The sequence below is a fragment of the Xiphias gladius genome, chromosome 1, assembly GCF_016859285.1.
Source record: "Xiphias gladius isolate SHS-SW01 ecotype Sanya breed wild chromosome 1, ASM1685928v1, whole genome shotgun sequence".
NCBI lineage: Eukaryota > Metazoa > Chordata > Actinopteri > Istiophoriformes > Xiphiidae > Xiphias > Xiphias gladius.
In genome coordinates, this window is record NC_053400.1 from 13,813,572 (window position 1) to 13,835,025 (window position 21,454).

General features: G+C 39.4%; 1 protein-coding gene across 3 annotated transcripts; it reads right to left on the minus strand.

Moving 5' to 3' along the window:
• Nucleotides 1-1,504: 1,504 nt before the first annotated feature.
• On the minus strand, nucleotides 1,505-20,828 carry LOC120794176 (AN1-type zinc finger protein 3-like). 3 transcript variants are annotated; one of them, XM_040135171.1, is made up of 6 exons: nucleotides 20,585-20,828; nucleotides 12,051-12,091; nucleotides 11,136-11,324; nucleotides 8,132-8,197; nucleotides 6,125-6,340; nucleotides 1,505-3,695 (listed from the first exon to the last, which is right to left on the minus strand). In XM_040135171.1, the coding sequence occupies exons 2-6, from the start codon at nucleotides 12,076-12,078 to the stop codon at nucleotides 3,541-3,543; spliced, it is 654 nt and encodes a 217-aa protein (XP_039991105.1). In that variant the 5' UTR covers nucleotides 12,079-12,091; nucleotides 20,585-20,828; the 3' UTR covers nucleotides 1,505-3,540. The 3 variants fall into 3 exon arrangements, with proteins under 3 accessions (XP_039991105.1, XP_039991018.1, XP_039990928.1); XM_040135084.1 differs by lacking the exon at nucleotides 20,585-20,828 and adding an exon at nucleotides 19,746-20,260 and having other exon boundaries at nucleotides 8,132-8,194; XM_040134994.1 differs by lacking the exon at nucleotides 20,585-20,828 and adding an exon at nucleotides 19,746-20,247.
• Between the last annotated feature and the right edge of the window lie 626 nt (nucleotides 20,829-21,454).

Here is a 21,454-nt window from a genome sequence, read left to right on the forward strand (position 1 = left end):
GGATGGAGTAGCAAGAGAGACGAAGCATTTAACAGGGCCTTACTCAATACAAGGATGATGTAGATAACTGATGGTAGCCAATCAAGGCGGCTAGAATGGAAGGCTTCCTTGTTTGTTGAGCTGTAAGGAGATTACTTACATCGATCCACAACATCTTATCCCCCAAATCCCTCTCTAACACTAGGCAGCCTCCAGCAAATACAGATCTCATGCTCCTTGTTGCCACCCCATCCTGGCAGTGTGCTTCATCCTGTGTGTCAGGATATAATCAAGACAACAGAGAACACAAAAGAGAGTACAGACGCCGACAACCAAAACAAAGAGAGGGCTTCAAAACGCCTGAGGGGGGACTTAAAAGATTATTTTTAAAAAGAAACCCTGTGTATTCCAAACCAATTCAAAGGAATAAAACAAACATGAAGATATGCACTCCTCATTAGAAATGAATAGGTGTCAGTTTCGGAAAAAGTATCATTCCCAATTTTATGGTCCAAAAGTCTCAGGATCTCAGCATTTACAGTTGTCAATCCTGTATGTCAACATATGGTGTACCTTTTACAAATGAGAACATAGAGGAAGCACCAAATGGATCACATAGAAATTATATATTTCAAGTCTTTTTTTTTTTTTTTAATCAAAAAAATATATCAAACAAATACCAATTATCTGTTTTGGAAAACCATCTGCAGTACTGTCTGCAGGTCAGATAAGTTGATGTGTGGGGTCCAACACCAAAGCTGAGAAACTAACAGAACTGAAAATCAACAAGAGAATGTTGCACAGGGACACACAGGAAGAGAACTAAATGCTGTCTGTAACCCAGCAGGGCTGTTCAAACTTTCAACCACCCTGAGAGACGAAAAACTTCTATTACAACTAATTCACATTCAGGCACTATTTTCCATAGTTTTGACTCAGTTTGGGTGGAGAAGAGGGTGAGAGATTACACTCAGGCTGGCAGCCGGCCAATTGCAACGTTTGAAGATGTCCTTTTGATCATGGTTTCATATAGTGTTTTCTTTTCTCACAACATTAATTAGTGCAGCCGGCCCACAAGACTCATCGCTGCCATCAGAAGCCTCTTTAGTTCGAATTCTCCATTAGCGAGTGAACATGTTCACACACGCAAACACAGTCAAACAGATTTGTTAAGTAAATGAGAGTAGCTTTATAGCAGCCCTCTGTGAACAATAAACAGACATTTACATATCTATAAAAAAAATTGGCAAGATGATAGGACATGGCAGAGACCCAGCAACATGTTGCAAGAAGACTTCGACTCTTAACCAACCTCACCTCATACAAGCATTTGTTAAAAATACATAGTATGCAAAATATGTACATACAGTATCTTCATCCCACTCCAAAATTTCCTCTTGCAGAGTGTAACGGCCAAATCAAACCAGAGCGGAAGAAAAACAAAAGATAAAACTGCTAAACTCTTCCAAACAATCCTTAATCTTTCCATCCAGCATGTTAATAAGCACACCAGAGATGTCCACACTTTGTCTAATCCAGTTTATTCTTTCTTAGTAAAAGAAAAAATTGGAAAGGGGAGGCAAAAGGTAAAGCAATGGAAACAAAAATACAGAACTTTCCATGTTCATCTTCCCATGTTTTAACCACATTACAACCAAAATATGCAGCTCTACACTAAAGTGTAACTAAATCTGAAACACAAAAAGGGGTTAAATAAGGTTTTCTTTAAGATACAGAATATTCACTCATTCATTATGCATTTTCTGTTCATTCCTTCCACAGTCCACCAGGAAAACATTATGACAGGAATTATTTGCTGATTTTAACTTTCAGCACTTTGCTCACCCCAGCTCTCTTCCCTCATCTACAGCAAAAAAAGGAAAGGAGGAGGAGGAGGGGAGACAGGGAGGGTAAAATGAGGAAAAATAGAGCAATCAATAAGGGGAAAGATGAAAAAAGGAAGTCAAAGGCTGGAGGAGGAGGATGCATGTGAGCTCATCATGCTAGCAGAAGATCAAAACATGGGGCACTGGAAGGAAATAGGAACATTAAAGTACTGGAAAGAAGAATGAAAACCAAAGAATATGAACTCTTGTTTTCAAAACTAGTGGCAAAAATGACCTTAAACAATGTGGATAAATGAAATGAAGGCCTAAGACATTACAAGAGACCTGAAGAGTCATCACAGTCCCCAACGGGGACCTCTGAGTGATGCTTTTGCCAATTTCTGCCTCAGTCCAAGCTCAGAGTGTACAGCAACTTTTGATTTTACCTGTTTGTGCTCAAGGTGAACAACAGCTGAGCACATAGAACAACATAAAAGTGTGAGTGTGTGTATTAGTATACTGATGTGAGGATGTGTATGATGCAGACATTCCAGGTCCAGTCATAAACCATAAGCACACTTTAATCTCTGCCATTTCCTGTAAATGTAGTCTTCCTGAAGTTTATACACATCCAGCACACATAATCCACGTGTTGCTGAAAAAGACTATGGCTGTGAAGAGGAAATGTCTTCATGTGGAAGGGTTGTGGAGAATAAGTAGATAACGGTTGAGACAAAAAGAGGAAGACAGGGAAAATCCTCAACGAATTAAGTCTTGATCAATCAAATCCCAACATCGAAGACAGATTTGTGTGCAATCCGAGGACAACCAGCTCACTGTTCCTACTATCAGTGTGTGTGTGTGTGTTTGAGTCCGGTACACACTGCAACTTCTGAATTTGGATTTACAGTATCACCCCAGTTTCAACGTCCACAATGGCAGAAACGCCTTCACAATTATCTTAAAACAAAGGAGTAAAAGGTGTCCTGCAGTGGAAAATAGAAAGATCGAAGTTGGTGAGAGGAGGGGTGAAGATTGGGCTTCAATATCCTGAGGTGGATGATTAACAGGTGCTTGTGTTTCTAAAGGTTTAGGATTAAAGGTGGTGGACGGCCAGGGGGTAAGACACTGACTTAAACTGAGGCTGGCTAGCTCGGTTTGCTTCACAAAGTCCATGCTTGGCGTAGAGTAGAAAGCAGCTCTGTCTGACTTTGAGGTAAAGAATACAGTCTATAAACAGCGCCAAAGCAGAAGTGTACACAGAGGGTAACCATCCCTTTCTCCTCCTCCTCGTCATTCTTTGTTTGTTTTGTTTTTTTTCTTTTTTGAGGTAAAGAGTATAGTCTTAAAACTGGCTTCCAGGACAAATATTTGCATTTCCTCTCTTCATCCTTTTATTCGTTCTTACTCCACTCACACTTCGGTAGTCACGAGCTTGCAAAAATGTAAAGAAACTCTATATTTCTTTTGCTCTTTAATGTTCTTTCATTCCTTGGTACGGATTTTCCAAAAGGCATCTTAGCAGCAGGGATATGATCAAGCCAACAGAAACTGGAAACAACCGGGACATGGGTAACAGTGGGGTTTCAAAAGAGCAAGCATAATTTAAAAGAAAAAAGTGGAGGTTTGTATCCAAAAATCTGCAGTAATCTTGAAAAACAAAGTTAGACCAAAAAGAAAAGAAAAAAATCAAATCCCTGTTAGTGCTAAGACACCGTCTGATCACCGAGATTCTTCAGGAGCACTCCTCCCCTATGCGCTGGCAAGAGCGGCCCACCTTGCGGTCCAGCTTGACCATCTTTAGGACTGCCTCCTGACGACCACGGCCCAGGTGGTCAAACAGACACTCGTGCTGCTCTGGGAGCCGATGGAGCATACAGAAGACATAACCTAGAGGGTCGGTGAAGGGGGTACGAGTGCAAGAGAGGGAGAGTTGTCAATTATAGGCTGACAAAGTTCAGTGAATAAACAAATATTACTGCAGTTGTGAGCCAATGAATCTTACAACAACTTGACAGAAAAAAAGGACACAACGCAAAAAAATATTGCATTTTTGAAACCACTACAATTGATACAAAAGTTAAAAAAAGGAAGATGAGTGTTATATTTACAGTATACATATTAGAAACACTGCGTGGTAATAGCTTACATGCCACTACAGGTTGATAAACATCTCTTTAAAAATACAAGTCTTTCGAAATGGCCAATATTTACTGCCTTACATGCCATTGTAAGTCACTCTAGTTGATAGCTTCCTCTTGTGACTCCAACAAAGGCAGACAACCCTCATCTTTTTCTCACTGACTCTGTCTCTACTGTAGCATCCTCAACAAAAGCCCCTGCCACTGTAGGAGGCTCGTTAAGCGCAGAGAAGCTCGTTAGCTCCCATCGTCTTAAATTCATTCATTAATACATATAATAATACTGCTGGCATTCAATGAGTGGTTATTAAAAGCCCAGTTTGACAGCTGGTTGCTATGCAATTAAAACCGATGTGATTACACTGCACATGAAAAGAGTGGAAGGGAGAAGGTTGTGTAACATCCTAGTCTATTAAAGGGATCGGCTGCTAGACTCTGCCCAAACTGGAGGCATTTTTAAAGCGAAACAAACACAACACAAATACAAACAATGATTTCCCTCGAAACATTCATTTGTCAAATAACTTAGGTGCCTGAAAATAATTTTTGAACATTACAAGAGATTTCCGTGGCCCATTTGTCCTAAATTTAACAGCACCCACTGGTAATAATCCAGATATTTAGGAGTATTTAAAACGCTGTTTTCAAAGTTAAGAATAACAGACCTTGATCATTTTCCAACTAGAAACCACTAATCGAACAATTTCCACCAAGCTCACTGCTGATGTTTTGTAACTTAACTGTGACTCGAGTTGAGTTTTTAAATATTGAGCTGAGAGTATATTTACTGAGTGAAAACTGCTTTTTGGTAATGTAATGAAATCCATGTGTGCAGTAAGTTTCAAGTTTTTAAAATTTTTAATGCGTAAAATCAAAGTCGTCTTAAATATTTATTCTACCTTAAGGTAAAAACGAACAAAAGTCGTTTCAGAAAAGTAAGGCCAAGCTTAAAAATGCACATGTACATACTGTACAGAAATACTTTAAACATAACAAGTTAGGCTAACCAATAGACTAATTTTTTAAGTGGCATTCACCATCCCTGTCGCTGCACAACAGACAACATGCTGGCAAGGGCAAATGGATTGCAGCCACAGTGTCATTGTAATGTACCATATGACTGAGTGATTATTTACTCAATCTACACTAAATTAAGAATTCACAGCCTATTTTCCATATTTGGAACAAACCAAAACTACAGCATACAGGTTAACATATTAAGCAAATTTCTGATAGGATACCTGTTATGGGGATGGTATGGTAGGTGTTCTAAAATTACAAATTTTAGTACCCTTTCCTGCAAAGATGCAAAATTATAGTCACTGTGCAACAGCAGAAGTCTACTGAGTGTGACAACATTGGATCAGATACTGCGCTGGAGCCATCTTTTCTTCCCCATTTACAATCTGAAAAGTGTTCGTGCTTTCAACTCATTATCAGACCTTCTTGGCTTACATTTTGCAGAACCATTAGCAATGTAATCTGAAATTACTGCGATAGTCAGAAATCACTGTAATTGCTACCATTTCCCCTTCAGTCTGTAAAGAGCATGTTTTTCATAGTATCCACAGGAATATTAAGGATGGATGGCCCATGCATTAAGCAGTGCCTGCTAAAGAAAAAGGCAAGTCAATTTCCAATTTAGAAATTAGTGTATGGGTTTAAGCAGATGGTCTTTGAGCAGTGAAGAGCTGTGACTTTTTAAGTACTTTAATTTGTATGCAAACAAGTTTATTAGCAAGCCAAGTATTGATTTAAACTGCATTAGTGTTTGTGTTAATTGGCTTATTTTTATGTGGAATGTGAAACATTCAGGCCCTCTGTAATGGTTCCCCAAGGCTAGCAAAGGCACTCTGGTCATCGACATTTCTGTCAACAACACAAAGACATGCACAGGTAGTAGATGCATTTAACTGCACTGGACGTAAAATTCACAAAACTACGACCAAGTTAACTAACATTTATTTATGAGGCCAATAGTGACCATTGCAGAAGTAATTTAGTACCTCATGCATATGCAAGGCACACCACTGAGGTCTTTAATTATAACTGACACTACTTCATGTGTATGCTATGGAGTGCGAATGGGCCTGTGCATGTATTAGCGTACGTTTCTTCATTAGGCCTTACAGTGTGTTCTAATGTATGTTTGTGCATACTGAGATGTCATCATCATACCACAGCGACAGGAACCCAACTCTTGCTGTACCAGCTCCAGTTTGGTTTGGCAGCGATGGCAACGTTTGCGGCTCCGCTGTTTTGAGCCACTGCGAGACGAAGATGATGATGATGATGCCGACAAAGATGACGATAATGATGAAGACTCCTCACTCGCTGGCACCACCCCCACTCTTGCTCGCTTCTCGGGTGAAACATCGCTTTCTGACTCCGAGGCTGGAGATAAGTATAAGTACATGCGCACAAAAATAAAGAGAACAAAAAGGCTATTAGCTACAATTGGTGTGCTCTAAAACTGCAATTCCATATTTTTTCTTGCCTCTGAATTTTACATTTAGCATATTTTGGATTTCTCACAAAAATAAGAAAATGTACATTCTTGATGATCCTGGATGTACTTTTAATGCAGTGAGCAACTAAAAGTCTGGAGCCCCATCAAACCGCCTTTCAGAAAATGAGGAAATTCGTTTTCTGTTGTCAAAAGACACAAAATCATGTGAGGGTTAATCGACTTGCTAAAAATGGTTTTATATAATTACTCTACCAATATAACTGCAGCCAAAACCTGCTCCACCTTTTATTACTCCCCTACCCACATGAAATTTAAAAAGTATCAATCTCCTGTGTGTCCAGGAGTGCAGTTTTGTGTAAAATTTCCAGAGAAAACTTCAGACCTCCAACAGCACATTCCATAACAACTTTCATTAATATATAGACATCATGGCCGATTTAGTGAGGTCTGTAGCTGCAAGAGAACAAATGATGGCAAACTGAGACAAAAACACCCCTTTTTCTTAAATAAAAAAGTGCTTTGGAGATTAATGGTTCTCTTGCATTAGATTACATTCAACCCAGCACCTGAGACAGGAAGAGCATGTAGCGAGTCTCCGATGGTTGGCTGGAATTTCAACTCAGCTTTTCTCATCAATCCTGTACACTTTTTCCCTGGCCCAGCCAGCACTCAATAAATCTCTGAGAACTAGGCCGATCTTAGTAGCCAGATCCCCCATTCCTGCCCCATCAATCCCTACGTGTTTGAGAGTATGTGTGTCTGTCCATGTGCAAGTGCATGTTATGAAAAAAAATGGTTTCCTGTCGTTTGTTATCAGGGTAAATCTCTGCGGCCAATTTACACCAGCTGGAACGTCAAATTTAACAGTCAGCAACTGGAATTTTTTTTTTTTTTTGGTTCTAAAAAAAGAAAAAGACACTGAAGCCAAAACATTTCTACCATAACCTGACAGAGTATAGCTTTGATTACATTTACAGAGACTGTAAAAAGTGAAACATCAACTCAGCCACAGCAAAAGGTTAAAACAATGCTGTGTGCGCATGTGTGTCATGACATGGTGCTAACATGATCCTGCTGCATCAGACAAGGGATCAACATGTTCATACACCATTGCCAAGCCTTGCCTACTCTGCAGTTGTCTGAAGTCCTGTGCTTGTTCACGTGTGCCAGTGCAGCACATTGTGTCACCGAGGGGTGAAATCACAACAAAGGGAAATCTACACTGGAACAGAGTCTGCAGAGTTTTTTAGACATCTGCCTCATTCAGCTTATTTTGATCAATGCTGATGATAATGCTATGGCCTACACCATGTTTTCAGTTCTGTCAGATTTGCATAACTGTGACTGGTTTCCTAAGTCTATTTCTTAAATAGGCAGAATCAAACATAACACCTTCACTGAGCTACAATGCTCCCTTCTGTGTGACCTTTACAATTTTTATATCTTTATCGTATGTCTAGGTTATTGTTCTAATTACTGCATATGGAAATATACTCAATAACCAGCATTGACTCTACTAACTGTTTTGTTGGCTTTACATTTGCACCTTGTTGCAGTCATGCTCTAGTGCGTCCCCAACATCCTTCCCTCTGCTCTTCCCTTCGAAGACAAATTAACCTGGCAACTTCGGATCAGTTTATATGCTGTTGATGTTACTGGGTTTCGCACAGTGAAAAACACAATAATGGACATTTTAGTGGTAGTGCTAGCCATACCTGACTCAAAGGAGCGTTTTATGGGAGTGGAGAGTGAACCGAAGACTGTGTCTGTGATGGATTCTTCTGGAAGGGAGATATAGTGACCAGAAGTGGGGGAAAGAGAGAGAAAATGAGAAAGGAAAATGGAAGAAAAGAGAGGACATAAGGACATTAGTTTTCCTCCTTTTAAAATGTATTGTAATTTCTCTTACACAAGTGTAAAACAAAATTAAATGTCTCTTGGCTATACTGATTTAGAACAGACCAATAAATAATTCAATAATAAATAATATAAAGACAGAGAATACAATTGCAAACTGTGTAGGAAGTCCTAAAATTCATGCACCCACACATAAATAATCATGCATATCCACATAATATAAAAATGTAGAGCCCAAATATAGAAGCCAAACAACTGTGTCAAAAATTGGCAAACTCCATCTGATTTACAGATTAGGTCTGGTGTTAAAAACAACTTCCAAAACACAGGTTATCCTCAAAGGCACATAGTTTATAACTGTAACAGCCTAAGGAAAGAAGCTGTTGGAGAGTTTGCTGCTGGTTGCCTGGATACTCCAGTACCATTTTCCACATGGTAGCAGGATGAAAAGATCATGACTGGGTTGTGTGGAATCCTTTATTATACTGTGAGCTTTTTTTTCCCCAAAGCAACTGTGAGAGATATCTGACAGGGAGACTACAACATGCATGTGTGCAGACCAAAGCCAGCCAAGGGGTGGCTGACAGTGGGTGGGAAAAAAACGATTACCGTTACACTCATTATATGTTGTATGATCCATCTGATCCCGTACAGTTTTAAAAGTTAGATAAAAGTACTTAATACTAGAAAAATTAACAAATTTTTTACATTAACCGTTTAGGAATTACAGACATTTTTATACATAGTCTCTCATTTTCAGAGGCTCAAAAGTAGTTGTACAGTTGACTGACAGTCCAAGTGTGGTTCCTTCGTTATTTCATGACAAATTAAGCAGATAAAAAGGTCTGGAGTTGATTCCAAGTGTTGAATTTGCATTTGGTAGCTGTTCATGGGAACTCTCAATATGCTGTCCAAAGAGATGTCGATGCAAATGATGGAGGCCATCATTAGGCTGAAAAAACAAAACAAACATATCAGACAGATGGCAGAAACTTCAGGAGTGGCCAAATCAACAACCTGGTACATTCTTAAAAAGAAGGAATGCACCAGTGAGCTCAGGAACACCAAAAGGCCTGGAAGACCATGGAAGACATTTAAAGTGGAAGATCGCAGAATTATTTCCTTGGTGAAGAAAATCCCATCACAACATCTAGCCAGGTCAAGAACAACCTCGAGGAGGTAGGCGTAACATTGCCAAAGTCTACAATCAAGAGACACCTTCATGAATGTTAATACAGAGGGTTTACCACAATATGCAAACCACTGGTAACACTCAAGAACAGCGAGGACAGATTACGACGTTGTCAGAAAACATCTAAAAAAAACCTGCCCAGTTCTGGAACAAGATGCTTTGGACAGATGAAACCAAGACTAAATTGTACCAGAATGATGGGAAGAGAAGAGTAGGCATACCATATCATCTGTGGTGGAGGCAGTCTTATGGCATGGGCATGTATGGCCGCGAATGGAGCTGGGTCACTGCTGTTTATTGATGATGTGACTGCTGATAAAAGTAGCAGGATGTATTCTGAAGTGTATAGGAATAGACTATCCGCTCAGATTCAGCCAAATGCTGCTAAACCGATAGGATGATGCTTCACAGTACAGATGGATAATGACCCAAAAACATACTGCGAAAGCAACCCAAAGGTTTCTCAAGGAAAGGAAAATGAATATTCTTCATTGGTAAAGTCAGTCACCTGACCTCAACCCAACTGAACATGCATTTCACTTACTGAAGACAAAACTGAGGGCAGAAAGACCTACAACAACCAGAAACTGAAGGCGGCTGCAGTAAAGGCCTGGAAAAGCATCTCAAGGGAGGAAACTAAGAATTTGGTGATGTCCATAGGTTCCAGACCTCAGGCAGTCATTGGCTGCAAAGGATTTTCATCCAAGTATTAAAAAATAATCCTTATATTTGTAATTATGTTGTTTTGTCCAATTACTTTTGAGCCTCTAAAAATAGAGGGACTGTGTATAAAAATGGCCATAATTACTCAACGGTGAATGTGATATTTTTGGTAAACCCCTTGAACTAAAGTTGAAGGTCTACACTTCAATTCCATCTGGATGGCTTCATTTAAAATACATTGTGGTGGTATACAGAGGCAAAATTCTGTAGTTTTGTGACTGTCCAAATACTTACGTACCTAACTGTATGTACACATTAAAATTTTTTGAAATATACATATGCAGCTCTGCTAATCATAATTCATAGGAGTTTGTCAGTTTGTGAGTTAAATCCAAGCCAGTTCCATGAGGAGCTCTGTATCTAAAAAAATCTGCAATAATCAACTACTTGTGTATATTACTAAAAATAGCTCCTGCTCTAACAGAGAACCATGTTAGTGTGGGCAATATATTTCACAAGCTCACATCCCTTTGGTAGCCACTTTAATGTCCTGTCCTGCATCCTGCAACAACCTTGTCACTGCATAGAGATGATGGATGCCCTGGCAATTGTAGGTGTCCTCTTAAAACATTCACTTCTGAATAGATACCCTTTCCTAACATTCTCTCTATCTGTGCCATGAGGACAAATATAGCCAGGGCTGAGGGACTGGAGCTGCTGCTGCCTCAGTTGGCAGAAACTAGTAGCAGAAAGATACCCTGGACTAAAGGCTACAAAACTCTGATTCTCAACATATTACATAGGCTTCAAGTTCTACACTTCATGCAGTTCTGGCATTTTAGAATTGGAGTGCCCCACTATCCAGGTTCGAAGAAAAAGGGAGCAAATATGTATATTATGGCGCAAGTCACTCATCTGAAATAATAAGGAGGCCTTGGCCCTACACCATCTGAGCTGAAGAGAAAACCTGATAAGATTAATTTCTCACCAATACACTGCTGTCTTACCGTCCTGAGCAGGTAGAGACGTCACTCCCATCTCTCCTGGTGAAGGGTCTTCTGATGCATTAGGCATCGACATCAGCGACTGACTAATACTGCCGCTTGTTTCATTACAGAAGATGTCTGCTGGGCTGCTGCTGGAGCTTGAGGAGGCCTTTGGGGCACAATCATTGTCTGGCTGTTTCTTCTGAATGTCTATAAAAAAAAAAGGCAAATGGTGGGAGATGCGTATATTTGAATGCATCTATCTACTGGAGTATGTGTTGTTAAGTTAGGCAGTGGGTCATAAAAGTGTGGCAAAGAGGGAACACAGGTGCATCTTTAGATGCTCAATTTAACACAGAAACCGGTACACTAACGCAGTACTGTTCAAATCTTATGTAAATTTGCCTAGTTTTCTACTCTTACCTCTGGCATTGATTTTGTCAGTAGATGAACTGAAGCCTGACTGAGAATGGACAAAATATTCTGATGAGATTTGAACAAAAGTCCCACACTTGAAGGTCTCTAAAGCATATTGAATTAGGAGGGAAACATCCCTCACCTTATTGGTTAAAAAAAAGCATCAAAAATAGTAACTGCCTCATGGTTGTCAAGCATATTCCAGAAAAACTAAGTCAAACTGAGGTATATAAATTATCACTGAGAAAATGATAAAATGCAGTTTGAAATGTCCTTTCCTTACAACTATAAACTTTAAAACAATCTAACTAAAAATCTGTACAGCAAACAGAGTTAGGGGTGAGTGATCATAACACTCCACTTTACCCCTGAGCGTCTTTCTCAGACTACCTTCTCCACTTTAAATCACTTCAAGGCCTCTGCAGAGCAGCTACAGCAGTCAGCAGTTGAGACAGACAGTGTCAGACACAAGATCAGTCAACCAAACAAACACACAGCAACAGCAAAACAAGAACTTACCTGCAAAACATTTTGAGCAAAGATTCATAGTTTTGCTTGACCTGATGAAAAGAGTAGAAAGAGAAAGCAAATGTGTTAATAAAAATACAGATGTCATACGCATGTGTAAAAAGTTCCAAAAAATGCAGAATGGGATGCAAAAAAAGGCAAGTGCCTTTTGCTGGTGGGTATCCACACAGCAAGAGGAACAACATGTTTCTATGACCCCAAGTCCCAGGCTGAGGCTTTTATTTCGCATTTGGGATCCTGGGAAAGATAAATTCAAGATAAGGAGTGTGATCCAGGCTACAGCATTAAATAGCTCCCTGAATTCAAACCGGCCATGCTGTGAGGCTGTCATGGACTAAGTGGCAGGCTGGCTAGAAGGCCACATCTTCTGAGGTGTGATTTTTCTTGATTTCATTTGTTTATTTTCATTTTCTGTTCATCTTGCAACTGTTACAGGAAAATTAAATTAAAAATTAAATCCAAGTAGAAATTCATTAAAAATATTAATTCATTTTATGAATTAAATGTATTTGATCCACACTATCATTCAGGTGTCCAAGTTTTAGACAGTTTATATTCATAACATTACAACTTGATAAGTCAGTGCTTTGTCAGAGTTGTGTTTCTATGTGTTTGTTTGTCCAAAACTTAGACTATTAGGACAGTATGTTTTGGACTCTTTCTCTCCGTTGTGGTCAAAAATTAATGTAGCTTTAAAATGAGCTGACTGAAAGTCATCTGTTGTCGCCTGTCTGTTTGTTATATAACAATTCTATTGATTTAAAATGCTATTCTGTTAATTATTTTAGTAAATTTTTACATAGATCTGTCAGGAATTGTATTTTAACTATCGTTACCAGTAATAATCAGTGTATTATATAATTGTATAGTTACAGGTAATTGTCAAGGTCAATGATCAGTTTTCTCTAACAACCAAAACTAATTCCGTACAATGTAGTAACAATGGAGATGAAAATGTCAGTATGCAAACAAACAGCTGATTTCACAAATGTGAAGGCCCCTGGCCTGTGTCCAGGCAAAGTGTACAGCTGACATAACAACCAGTCAACTGGTCTGATGAAGGTGTGCATGAGTCACAAAAACAGAAAATTACAAACTTCATTAACTTGTCCTCTCTTTTTACCAACTACAAAAGCTTCTATTAAATTAAAAAATTCTTGTATTTCTTGTCACTGCCATCAGTCACATTATATTTATTTTGGGCGCTTCGTTGTACACCTTTGTCCTCATTTCTAAATGTAGGGTCAGCTGTAGTCAACCTGAGGACTGTCTGTCAGTCTGCTGGTGGGTGGACTTGGGTATAAAAAAGAAAGGAGGAAGCAAGTAGTAAGGGGAGAGGAGAAATCTCATCATGAGACACGGGCAGGGAGGAAGCCAATACTGGATAAAAAACAAGTCATATCTTGTTGTCAACCTTACAAATCAGACGTAATCAAATCAAAGATTTGAGAAAGGGTGCGAAAGGGTAAGAAAAAAAAAACATTCAGGACAGAAACAACTGCATGCTTGTTAAGTTGAGTGAAGTTTAAACAGAGCGCTCACAATCAATCTATTTTAGAGTTGGCCCACTGCTGTTTCTAATGAGAATACCTGATTGGAACAGACAGGAAGATGGGCTCCGTCATCTTAGTAATTCAATTGGAGTGACAAAAAGGAGCAAAGGCTTGGATGGGTCATTAAGTTTTAGGAAACACTACTGACATGACCAGTAAAATAAAATAAAAAAAACAACTTCATAAATACAGATACAAGTCTGTTAATAGAGTATGCACAGACAGACTTTATTAGACAATGGTATATCTATCGGGGGGGGGTGACAGAGAAGGGCTTGACTGAGCTTTATGTTACAGGGGCAGGGAGTGACTATGCTCTGCAGTTCTACATTTACACAAAGAGCATGTCCAGTAGTCTGTGTTCCTGATGGGCCCTTCAATAGCAACTGTAAGGACAGCACCAGCATGCTCATCCGCTAGGAATTCCAAATAGCAACTTCCATCTTGGAAACGAATACAGCCTAGTTTTAACTGAATAAATGTTCACAAACATAATGAAAATAAAGGGCATGACAAATCAGAAAAAATAAGTTTGACATTGCCTAAATGAATTTTATCTCAATATGGTGAAGGAACTAAGAAAAAGATTAAGAAAAGATTAAGAAAAACCCCATCACAACATCTAACCAGGTTAAGAACACTCTGGAGGAGGTGGACATATCATTTTCAATGTCTACAATCAAGAGATGCCTTCATGAATGTAAATACACAGGGTAAACCACAAGATGCAAATCACTGCTAACACTGAAGAACAGAAAGGACAGATTAGACTTTGCCAGAAAACATCTAAAAAACCTGCCCAGTTCTGGAACAAGATTCTTTGGACAGATGAATCCAACATTAACTTGAACCCGAATGATGGGAAGAGAAGAGTATGGAGAAGAAAAGGAACGGTTCATGATCCAAAGCATACCACATCATCTGACAAACATGGTGGAGGTAGTGTTATGGCATGGGCATGTATGGCCGCCAATGGAACTGGGTCACTGCTGTTTATTGATGATGTGACTGCTGATAGAAGTAGCAGGATGTATTATGTAGTGTATAGGGCTAAACTATCTACTCAGATCCAGCAAAATGCTGCACAACTGACAGGACAGTACTTCACAGTACAGATGGATAATGAAGGCAAGGCAAATAAGGGGAATATTATTCAATGGTCAAGTCAGTCACCTGACCCCAACCCAACGGAACATGCATTTCACTTACTGAAGACAAAACTGAGGGCAGAAAGACCTACAACAACCAGCAACTGAAGGCAGCTGCAGTAAAGGCCTGGAAAAGCATCTCAAGGGAGGAAACTAAGAATTTGGTGATGTCCATAAGTTCCAGACCTCAGGCAGTCATTGACTGCAAAGGATTTTCATCCAAGTATTAAAAATAATCCTTATAATTATGCTGGTTTGTCCAATTCCTTTTAGCCTCTGAAAATAGAGGAACTGTGTATATAAATGGCTGCAATTCCTAAACGGATAATGCGATATATTTGTTAAACCTCTTGAATTAAAGCTGAAGGTCTACACTTCAATCACATCTTGATGGCTTTGTTTCAAATCCATTGTGGTTGTGTACAGAGGCGAAATTATGCAAATTGTGTACCTAACTGTATATACCATGAGATGATGTGTCAGCTGGCACAGATTTTGCTACGCTGTTTCTACTGAGGTAACCATCCCTTTAATTTCTCTAAATGTATTAGGCCATTGCCAGCAATGTTACACTGCACATCAGCGAACAAGACCACTTTCTAACAAATTAGATTTTTATTACCTTCATTGTAGATTTTTAAAATCACTGGATAAGCCACAAAAAGTCCCTCTCATTTGGTTATTTAATAGGTAATTTCTTTCTCAACACAGAAAGAAAAACCAGAAAACATCAAAAACCTTTGTGTATCACAATAAAATATATACTGCTCCCACATCTACCAGAACAGAAACTTCTACTTCCCTATCTGACAAGTAAATGTAATGTTAAAGAAGTACTCCACTGAACACTTATTTCAGTATCAAAACATAGCAGCTAACCACAATAGCAACAAACAGAGGCATGGGTGTGCCACAGTTTTTTGTTTTTTTTTTCTTAGCAAACAAGGGTGTTTGGACATGACGGAGATACAGGACTATGTTCAAATTGCTATGTGAGAAATGTCCCAGTCAGGCTGCACTTGTTAGCCTTGACAAGGACTTGCACAGACACATGCACACAACTAAATGAGACCAACACAAACAATCCACACCTGCACGGAGAAGGAATGTAACATTCAATCATGACTGATAACTTGAAACTTGTACTAGCAGACTGTAAACAAATCGGTTTAGATCTGTTAATTTAGCTGCTGTAAAAACAGATATCTTTACTAAATGTGAAAAGGACAAAAAGTACAACAAAAACACTTTTTTGATTACTAAACCTAGCTGTAGTTCAGGTTTATCCCATCTGCAATTAAATATGGTCTTCTCCTCTAGGGATGGATTTTATTGATACCAATGCCCTTATTAATTCTGCTTATTAGTCCAATTCTTTATCAATTCCCATAATGCTTCCTGATGAATTTTCTGTGTGGGAAAAAAAGTAGGCCTACACAGGTTTTATTATCCATTTTATTATCTCTGAGTAAGTATCTGAGAGAATATTTGTACATCATTCGTTTTCATTTAAGTTTTCTTAGTCAAAGAAAAAAATCAGTTAAGCTTGCCTGCGTGGCAGCTAATGTTATTATAACATAACGGTAACGGACGTGCGGCTCAGTTGGAAAGCAGTGGTACTCTTGCACAGAGTGTCAAATACATGGCATTCCTGAAATATACGCCCATGTTGCATAGAGAGATGTTTCAGCATATTGCTGGTTTTTCCACCCTTACTTGAAATAATCATTTTACAGACATTACAAATTGCACTGTCATCATCTTTCTTCGCGAAATGAAGCCACAGGCTGAAAATGTACTTGGAGTGGGTGGCACGGCATGTGACCAATATGCATGCAGACACTCATGCAGGAGGATAATGTAATCCAGGTAACTTTTTGGAGCTACAATTTAGTCCACTTAACTCAGACAGGTGTGTGGTCAAAAATTTGTTAATTTGAAAAGAGTGAAATAAGGCGCTCTAATGTGAGATTTATTTAAATATAAAGTAAGTGATTTGATCTTCCTGGGTGGGTCTTACTCTATCTGGGCGGGCTTCCCAAATAGAACCTATGCCATACCCAGCCACACTTTGGACCATTTCGTCCTTTCCACCATGACTCCTCCTTGTTGCATGCCTCCAGCATCGTACCGCATGAGTTTGACATTATTGTTTTGCAATATGCAGCTCTGGCAAGCTAAGAGGCATATGATTCTGATCGTTCGGACAATTTGGAACCAGTTCTAGATTCCCATCCCTATTATCCTCCACCAAAGCAGGAAACTTAAACAAGAGAGACACCTTTCTGCTACCATATTGAGAAAAAATTAATGAAAAGAGTGAATAAAGCTTACTTTCCCCTTATTTCTTTGCCTCTCCTGTCAAAGATCAATTGAGACAACCAAGCATGCTGCTCTCAGGAGAACATAATCAAAGGAAGTACAAGCATTAATTTGACATCTCTTGCTAAATGTCACATGCTGTTATGGTTTATGAACCACAGAGCAGCAATCACCAACCATTCATGGTGCACCTGAATCAGCCTCTTGTCATTGACACCCTAAAGCATCTGTTGCATTGCAGCAACTTACAGGCGATCCCTACCATCTCCCATTTTTTTCGATTCCAATTCTAATGACATAATGAAGGTCCACCTGTACTATGGGTGAACTAAGGACCCTCACACTTCTCCAATAAACTTCAAAGGCTGGATTTCTACACCAAATCCATTATAACCAGGCAACGTGGCCTGTCCCATTTTAAAGACCACTCAAAATGCTGCTGAGATATTAAGCTTTCTTTTTGCCCAAATTTGGGGGGCACCATCAATGCATCCTTTGCTCGGGGTACCCCCAATATCCCACAATCTATTGTGTTCTGGTCAACTGTGTAATGAGGCATGCAGGCAACTGATGTCAACTAATAAGGTCAGGAAATATCACATGACTGCATCATATTTATTAGAATGTGTGTTCAGGTGCTCAGATATTTACTGGTAAATGTATCATCTTGGAAAGAGCGATCGACTCATCGATTAATCAAATAATCCCTGCAGCTCCACTATGAAGAATGCACCCCAAGAAGATGGGTCTTTTAGAGGATCCAGGGCCCTGAATTGGGACACAACTATTGTGTCTGCTAGTTTCTAGAAAGTCTAGTTTACCCCACAGCAGTAATAAACTGGATCATGTTTTGTGTTTTGCTACTATAGAGGAAATAAATTCCTACTGAGTGAAAAGCACCTCATACTCATGACTTTTACCAAAGAAGTGGACCAGACAGAGTGATTTGGGAAGCAGCTAAGAAATATGATGCCAGTGAATGCAATGTTAGAAGACGAGGAGTGCAAAAACAAAGTCCGAAAAACAGTCAGGAAAATACTTCAGTAATCCTATTTCTTTTCTCAAGTGGGGAGGGAAGTGTATTTTATAATCAGAGTTATTACTGCAGTGTTGTAACTGACAACAGTTTAAATTAATTTGATTTAAAAAGTAAAGATGAAAAAAAAAAAAAAAAAAAAAAAAAAAAAATCGCCTCTCACATCACAATGTCCAAATTTAATCTACAAAATCACACTGACAATGTCACACATTGTCATCTTACAATTTAATCAAAACTACAGCACATAGATTAATTTAGAATAAGTCATTGGGTAAAAAAAATTAAAATAAGAAAAAAATAACACTGAATTTGATTCTAATAAAAAATTCAGCAGAAAGAATTTGTCAACATGGGGACAAATAGGCTAATGATACAGTAAGAACAGTAGTGAGAGACAATGAAGTAATCAGTGTCCATGTCGATCTGTGACATTCAGTCTAAAATGGGCCAGGGAATTGTGGACTCAAAAAAGAGTTGCAAAATTGGGGCAAACCCTCACAGTGTTATACTAGTCTGTTATAAGTGTGAAGGACATCTAATGCAGAAAATAAACTAACTGAGTGAGTAAACACGGAACTTTTAGTGTTTAGTTTTGATACTGTAACAAGATGCAGAGATGCCGTAATTTTGGTGCAGACTGCAATGTTTTTTGGAAACCTGGCGATCTCTATTCTCGATCTGGTGATGGGAAAACAGTCTCCACTGGCCTGGCTGGGTGTCACGTTGCTTTCATTCCTTTACAACTGAGCTGAACATTGAAGACTACAGCTATGGCCTGCAAAAAATGTAATTCACTAAAAAGTCCAACAAATCAAACATATGTGTTTACAAACACAGTGCAGCAAGCGCTATCTAAAGTGTGACCTTTGTACAAAACTTGGCTCATGATAGCCTTTAAGGTAGCACACCACATGCAATAGCAAAAACTAATGCAAAATTCTATTAACTTGCAATTGCTGTAAATGTGCTATACAGGCCTGTAGGAATTTAATTTACCTCTGTCAATTAAAGCAAACAAGTAGCAGGCAGAAATACCATTGCTTGGTAACACAAACACCTGCCCAACGTTTAAAAAAAATCACGTGAGGTTCATGTCAAAAAATATCTTGGTTTTATCAGCTTTGTTGAGCTGGGCAGAGTTAACATGTGTCCCAATACACTTGACAAGATAAAATGTACACGTGAGGATTAGTGTGCTCAGGAAACCCTGGACCAGCGTGCTGTGTCAATGTATATTAACACATATTCCGCCTTCCAGCCAATCTGAGCCGACAAAAACCATTAGTGCCCCGTTCAGTTAAGGTTTAACAACGGCTCAGTGTGCCAGCTGCTTCATTTATGAACTCAGTACTTCAACTAGCCGGTTTTTCATCAGAACTGTCGCACCTGTCACGTTACCTGGTCCACACCCCTACCCTGCTCTCCTCCTGCACAGGGAGAAGGTTACCGAGGCCAGTCGGTGTTAGCTAGCAGCTAAAGCTACAAAACAATGGGGAGGGGGGGGTAATAAGAAAAGCAGCTCATCCCTGTTTGGGCTGCTAACGCTAGTGACTAGCGACTGTACTAGCCGTCGGTAGAGAAGCAAAGCACTTGAGCAGGACATTTGAGAGGTATTTGGCCTTACCCCCAGAATCCACAGGGGCAGCGTGGGGGGATAACGTTAACGTTACTCGGTGGTTTGCTGCCCTCGCTCCCCGTGTCCCCCATGTCGGTCTTCAGTCTGAGGCTCTCCGCTTAGCAGGTGAATCCGGGGATGGAGTGAGGGCCTCGTATTTGCGTTTAGATCCCCCTGGTTTTGACAAGTACAGAGTTAATACCCCCGGCCAGATTATCCTTCAGACTTTCACTAGACGAGGGGCGATTTTGCCGACACGAGCGGCCACTGGCTCCGGAAAATTAAAACAGTTTAAATCGACATTAAGACATCGGAGCAGTCAGAGCCAGCGACGGACTGAGCCACCGGGGAATCCTGGGCCGATCAGCTGGAGTGAGGGACAAACCACTGCCAGAGAGGGGAGACGTTGGGGGAACTGGGCAGCTAAAAGTTAAACTGATGTGTCTGTGCTGAATACAGAGTGACAGATGTACAGATACAATAACTGTAAGGATTGTACAAGCTAAAATGCTACTGGATCTCAGTAAGTGATTCGTTTTAAAAGGTTTGATTTGGAGGATTCCTCAAGTTAACATGGTATGATCCATACAAAACTGTCTTCCTACAACTGGAGAGCCCCCACCAACCATTGATAGTGTAAACTATAGTCAGTACGGTTAGCGATCGTGTTTTTCAAGTAGAGTACTGACTTTTGTCTATATTTCCACAGTAATCTGCCTTGACTGAACTAGACCAACATTTTATTTTTAGAATGATATGCCATCCTTGTCACCCTGGATCTTTGAGAAGCATGTTCTTTCTGCTTCCTAAAAGCAGAATTATGGTTTTTAAAAACAAAGCAATCCTACCGGCATAATGTTCTGTTTCATGTACGTTGGCTGATGGAATTTAACTAACAACAGCTGTGCGATAGATTGACAATTATCCTGTGCTATAAATAAAAATTACAACACTGCACTAGACCTCTGTCACTGGAGATAATTTGATATATCGCAGTGGGGAATACACAGGCGTAAATAACGAAACGATGGCTGAATTCAGTTTAGCTGCTTCGGTTTTAGGGTCCTGGTATTGTTGCATGTTGGCTCGGTGTCGCACAGCCTTAGCTCACTTAAACTTGGATAAAAACACTGCCATTGTTAATGTTATTTGTAACACCTGTGCTTTTCTCACTATGACAAGTCAAAATGTCCGCTGTAAAAAAAGGCCCACCGTGAGTTACTGCACACATGGCGCACTGTGACTTGCCATAGGAAAAACAAACCTACATTCACTTCAGAAAGTATTCAGTACCCTTCACTTTTTGTACACTTTATTTTGATGTATATTTAATTTTAAATGGCTAAAATAGCCATTTTTGACCATCACTCAATAACCCACAATGAGAAAGTGATAACATATCTTTATAACTTTTTTGCAAATTTATTAAAAATCAAAACTGAAATCTCTCATTTACAGAAGTATTCAGACTTTTTGCTGTGGCACTCCAAATTGTGCTCAGGTCGGTCCTGTTTGTTTAAATTATCCTTGAGGTGTTTCTAGAACTTGATTGGAATCCACCTGTGGAAAACTGAATGGATTGGACATAGTTTAGAAAGGCACACACCTGTGTATACCAGGTCCCACAATTCAGATTGTATGTCAGGAAAAAAACAAAGAAATTAAATTGTAGCAGGGCACAGATTAGGGCGAGGGTATAAAACCATTTCTAAAGCTTT

Coding starts and splice junctions, on each gene's coding strand:
- LOC120794176 (XM_040134994.1), bottom strand. CDS start 19,828: ATGGGGGACACGGGGAGCGAGGGCAGCAAACCACCGAGTAACGTTAAC. Junction 12,092..19,745: donor TGCCCCTGTGGATTCTGGGG/GTAAGGCCAAAT, acceptor TCTTTTCATCAG/GTCAAGCAAAACTATGAATC. Junction 11,325..12,050: donor TTGCTCAAAATGTTTTGCAG/GTAAGTTCTTGT, acceptor TTTTTTTTATAG/ACATTCAGAAGAAACAGCCA.